This window comes from Amblyomma mixtum, chromosome 3 (genome assembly GCF_055824585.1).
Source record: "Amblyomma mixtum isolate Tamu chromosome 3, ASM5582458v1, whole genome shotgun sequence".
Lineage (NCBI taxonomy): Eukaryota > Metazoa > Arthropoda > Arachnida > Ixodida > Ixodidae > Amblyomma > Amblyomma mixtum.
Genome location: NC_143014.1, coordinates 206,917,585 through 206,922,967, shown reverse-complemented (window position 1 = coordinate 206,922,967; position 5,383 = coordinate 206,917,585). Strand labels below are relative to the sequence as shown.

The 5,383-nt window shown below is 44.8% G+C and overlaps 1 protein-coding gene across 1 annotated transcript; it reads right to left on the bottom strand.

Annotated features, from left to right (window-relative positions):
• Positions 1-382: 382 nt before the first annotated feature.
• On the bottom strand, positions 383-2,483 carry LOC149353428 (uncharacterized). The gene has a single exon (XM_089577350.1). The coding sequence runs from the start codon at positions 2,352-2,354 to the stop codon at positions 1,146-1,148; it is 1,209 nt and encodes a 402-aa protein (XP_089433476.1). The 5' UTR covers positions 2,355-2,483; the 3' UTR covers positions 383-1,145.
• Between the last annotated feature and the right edge of the window lie 2,900 nt (positions 2,484-5,383).

Sequence of the window (5,383 nt, the reverse complement as noted above, 5' to 3'; positions counted from 1 at the left end):
ATGGTACTGTAAAGGGAGAGAATTTGCCGTCTAATTTACACACCTGTTCCCACATCTTTTTTGATGTAGTTGAACTGTTGATGGATGAAACATATCTCTGCCATGAGGCTTTCTCAGCACTGCGGCGAACGTACCGAGCTTTAGCTCTCGCCTTTTTAAAATTTAAGAGGTTCTGATGTGTCGGATACCTTCGAAACTTACCCCAAGCTCTATTTTGTTGTTTTTTTGCTTTCTTGCAGTCTTTTGTCCATCACACTTTGCGGTTTTGTGACACCACTCCTGAAAACTGCGGAATAGCTAACTGTGCGGCAGTTACGATACAATTTGTGAACAATTCATTTATCTCGTCGATGCTTAAATTATCTAAAACTATATTTTCTAAAGTTGCGTTAGCTCTAAAAAGTGACCAGTCAGCGAGATGAAGCTTCCAACGTCGCGGTTTTGTTGGTATGATTTGTGGTGCAGATGTTAAACTAATTCGTACTGGAAGGTGATCACTGCCATAGGGGTTGTCAATGACATCCCATTTAAAATCGTTAAAAATAGATGGCGATGAGAAAGCTAGATCGAGGGAGCTCATCCCTCCCGAGCTTGGGCAACAATATGTCGCTTTTCCTGTATTTAAAAGACAGATATTATTTGAGAGGATAAAATCTTCTATTATTTGGCCCCTCGAGTCACAGCGTTCGCTTCCCCAGAACGGTGAGTGAGCGTTAAAATCACCAACTACCAGGAATGGCTCCGGTAGTTCATTTATCAGGCCTTCTAAATCTTGTATTGTTAATGTCATGTGCGGGGGAAGATATACAGAACATATCGTTATGGTTTTGTAGCTAACGACGCTGACCGCAACCGCTTCCAGTTTTGTGTTAAGATTTATTTTTTTTGCAGGGACACCGCTCTGAGTGACAATTGCGACGCCTCCTGAGAGTCTGTTGGCATGCTCGCGATCGCGTCGGAATGTTTTATTATGTCTCAGGATATTTGTATGTTGTGGACCGAGGTTGGTTTCCTGAAGACACAAAGCTACAGGAAGCATTGACCCAAGAAAATGTGTTATGTCATTGTAATTCCTAAGCAATCCTCTACAATTCCATTGAAGTAGGAAAGTCATGTTTATGTTTTTGGATGAGAACTGAAAGGATTTACTTGTCTTCTGGGCCCGTTATCGGGGTCCGGTCTTTTCTTCGCTCATGAGAGCGATTTCGCCGCTGCAAAGCGGGCGGACTGGTAGTTGTATCCATCACCTCACCAGAGGTGCTGGAGGACCGCGAAGCCGCGGATGTGTTAGTGTCAGGCCTCCCCCGACGGGGGGAAGTCCTGCGGGATGCTGGCCCATGGACCGGCATTCCCTGGCTTGTAGTTGGCAGAGCAGCCTTGGCTGTCTCTGCCTGGGGCGTTGATGGCACTGCCACAGGCGCGGTGGGAATGGCCGCGGCAGGTGCCGGAGCGCTGTGTGGTGCTACGCCCCCGCGCACCACATCAGCGAAGTTGGGTTTCGCTGTGAAGGAGAATGAATTGTTAAGTGCAAAACGCCTTCTGGCTTCTTTGAATGGAATGTTTTCTTTGGTCTTAATGGTAATGATTTCTTTCTCCTTTTTCCAGGACGGACACGCCCTGGAGTACGCAGCGTGGTCGCCTTCGCAGTTTGCGCAGCGTAGTGCTGCGTCGCATTCCTCAGACTGGTGGTCCTTTGATGCGCATTTCGCGCAGGTTTTGCGGCCGCGGCAGCTCTGTGAGCCATGGCCAAACTTCTGGCAGTTGAAACAGCGACGGGGATTGGGTATGTAATGCCTTACGTTGACTTTTAAGTATCCTACTTCGATTGTTTCGGGCAAGCTACTGGTGTTAAATGTGAGGACCATGTGTTTGGTGTCTATTTCCCTGTTATCTTTGCGGATTTTGATCCTGTGGACTTCAATTACATTTTGTTCTGATAGTCCTTGAAGCATTTCATTTTCTGTTCGGTGGATAAAGTCAGCCTCTGAGATCACGCCTTTGACTGTGTTGAGGGATCGGTGGGGAGTTACGGAGACAGAGATGTCCCCTATGGAATCGATGTTTGAGAGTTTTGAGCATTGGATGCTCTCGCGTAGTTCAAGAAGTAGGTCGCTGCTGGCCATTTTTGATACCTTGTAGCCAGGCCCTAAGGTATCTGTTAAGCATTTAGTGACAAGAAATGGGGATATAATTCGTGCTTGTTTTTCTTCACAGTTGCTGTGAATTACGTGAAACTTTGTGAATGACGGTTTCTTTTTCTGGAAAAAATCTGTTGCCTCGTTCCGCCCTCTTTTGAGAGAGCGATCATGTTTGGAAAGGGGGGAAGCCATAAAAAATTGATGTTTTTCGGTCATGGTGCCAGCCACCCACCATGGAGTCCAACAAGGGGACGCGACAGGAACTTGAAAGCAAGTCCTGCCTACGCCAGCTGTACACCTTAGCTATAACCTAATATGACTCAACTCAGGGTAGTTGGTCACACACGGTTAACCCTCGCCGCCAGGAAAAAGAGGAAAAAACGAAGAAAAGAGGAGGAGACAGGAGAGTTGTAAGAAAGGGATAGGAAAGTGAAAGATAGAGGGGAGGATAGGAAAAGGCGACTGCCGATTTCCCCCGGTCGGGTCAGGCCGGAGGTGCCGTCTAGAGGAAGCTGGGGCCAAAGTGGTGTGTTGCCTCCGCCGAGGGGCCTTAAGGGTCCAAACGCTCGGCATCGGCTCAACCACCAGGATCCCCTTTTCCCCGGACACGGCGATGCCACGCACGGCTAAGCGCGGATGCTCGGGTCCGTGGTGACGCATTGTTCATCATCCCCCTGCGGGGATGTCCCTGCGGATGCTCGGGTTAACCCCGTGGTGTCGCCACTCACCAACGTCTGCATGCTGCAGACGCCTCCCTGCGGGGCAAGATAAAAAGTGTATATGGTATTTCATGGCTGTTCAGACTGGCTTTTTACAATCTGTGAGGAACCAGGGCAAAAAAAAAATGACAACAGACTACACAGAAAGAGAACCACATGGACTGAAGCACTGAATGATCAACTTTTGTACAGTTTCCTGTCAGCACACATGGCAAACAAAGATGAAACCATATCAGGAGATACCCCGAAACAATGTGACAAGTGGTTTTTTAAGTCTGAAAAAACAGAGGGAATAAGCCAGTAAGGCTGAATAAGCCAGTAAGCAGTAAGGCACAGGTGATTCTAGGACACAGCAGAAAAGCAAAGTTAGTGAAGAATGGCCAACAAGGAACAGGGAAGAAACCAGTGTAGAAACAAGTATACAAGACATGGTCTTGAAAGCTAAAACCAATAAAAGAGATAAAAACGTCACAGGCCAATGAATAACAGGGCAAAAGGCTAACAAGAATAAAGTCGCAAAAGTGACAATTAGGTCAAAGACCAAATGTAAAACCAGAAGCAAGTCGTGAAGGCAAAAAATAAAAAATACGACTGAAGGCCGAGGGCGCACATGGTGAGACAAGTGTCGCATATCTAAAATCTGGTATTGCATGGCAAATAGGCTGGTACTTTTTAAAATAATGAAACTGAAGGTTTCCTTATGCACCGGTCCTTCATTGCCAGTATCTTGCCTGCTTTGATGATTTCACAAGCCAGTGAGTTTTTGTTCTTCGCTATTACTTCCATTCTTTGAAATTCGGATAAACGTCCTGTTTGCAAACTTTTACAGTTCCGACAGTGAATGCAAAGATGGCAGCATTACTCATTATCAGAAAAAGAACCAGCCTACCTGCCATGCAATGCCTGGTTTTAGCTACACAACACTTCTCTCATCATGTTTATCCTGGGCCTTCAGCAGTATTTTTTTTATTTTTTGCCTTCACCACTTGCTCCTGGTTTTACACTTCATCTTTTCCCTCATTGTCAACTTTTATCTCTTAACTTTTTAGCTTTTTGGCCTGTTACTTGCTGCCCTCTGAGCTCTTTATCTCTTCTATCACTTGTAACCTTGAAGAGCATGTCTTATTTTTTCCCTTGTTTTCATCGTGGTTTTTGGCATGTTTCTTGTTGGCCATTCTTCGCAACCTTTGGTTTTTTGCTGCTTCATAGATACAGCTGCGCAAATTCTTGCTGGCCCACTCCCTGTCTTTTCTGCCTAAAAAAAATCTGCTTGTCGTATGTTTTTGTCTTATTTTTGTGTTCCGTGATACAAGCTTTCATAACAAATGGACCTTGCCTAGCTTTTTTCGTCGTGTATCCGACAGATAGGAAGGTGTACAAATAGCTGTCCCTGTTTCTTCTGATATAAAAGCTGGCAGTTCAGCATCCACGTTGCCGCCTTCTCTGCAGCTCTTTGCCCAACAGAAAGTGTTGCTCTAGCTTTTCACTGTAAACAATGAAAACTTTCTGCGATTACCTGAGCTTCTTGGTTAATACGACAGTCATGAAAGAGCATTTAGGTGTGTGCCAGATGTGGCAGATCACTACTGCAGCAAAACAAATTAGCATAAAATATTTCACGTGATGGTGAATGTGATCAAGCATTTCACAGAAAATGAAATGACTGAAGTGAGTGCTTTTTTGCCTCTGATGCCTCTCTTCTGGCTAGCAATTTCCTGAGTACTGGAAAAGGAATGTGTACTATGGTGGCAAAGATACCTTGGTGAAAAGTGCATCATGCTGCGCCATCTAATAAGTATTGTTTATTTTTTTTTCCCCGTAACGCAAGGGCAAGTGCTTCTGGAGCACTGCAACAGCAACAACCGACTCTCTTGGATAAGTCGGAAGCTCAGTCTATGCGACTGTTTCTCACCAAATAGGCACTTTGTCGGTCTCTTCATTACTGGGATCTTGTTGCTAGCACTTCTCTTTGAATAACTATACTACTTGTGTAACTTTGATGCCCATTCTATTCATGTCCCTTGGACTGGTTGATTTATTAAAGAAATTTTAATCAGACATATAAGATCTATGCTTTGCTTATGCATGCACTTTTAGAAGAGGAGCTGAAGGTGTTAGCATTTTCAGTTCATGTAACTAAACTCATCTTTCAGTAGCAAGCCTCTTTGCTTTTCTATATTTTAAACCGTACTATCTGCTTGCAAAGTTGGTGGTCAGTCACCTTTGGTGGCATTGTGGTGGAGACTTCCGGTTGCCGCTATTGGTTTGCAGTATCCCTTCAGGCTACAGCCATCTAAGGGCACAGCTTGCGGTAATGTACTATAAAGCACAATTTTGTTTTACAATTGGGCTTCCCTCTGAAAAATACCGATAAAAAATAGCAATGTAAAAAAAGTAATATAAACAAAAGGAAATAATGAGAGACTTTGCAAGTATGGGCCTCAGAAAGGGCTCATACAAGGTGCGGTAAGGTCATCCCTGAGGCAACATGATACTGCCAAAATTACCTGGCAATGTTGCAATGTT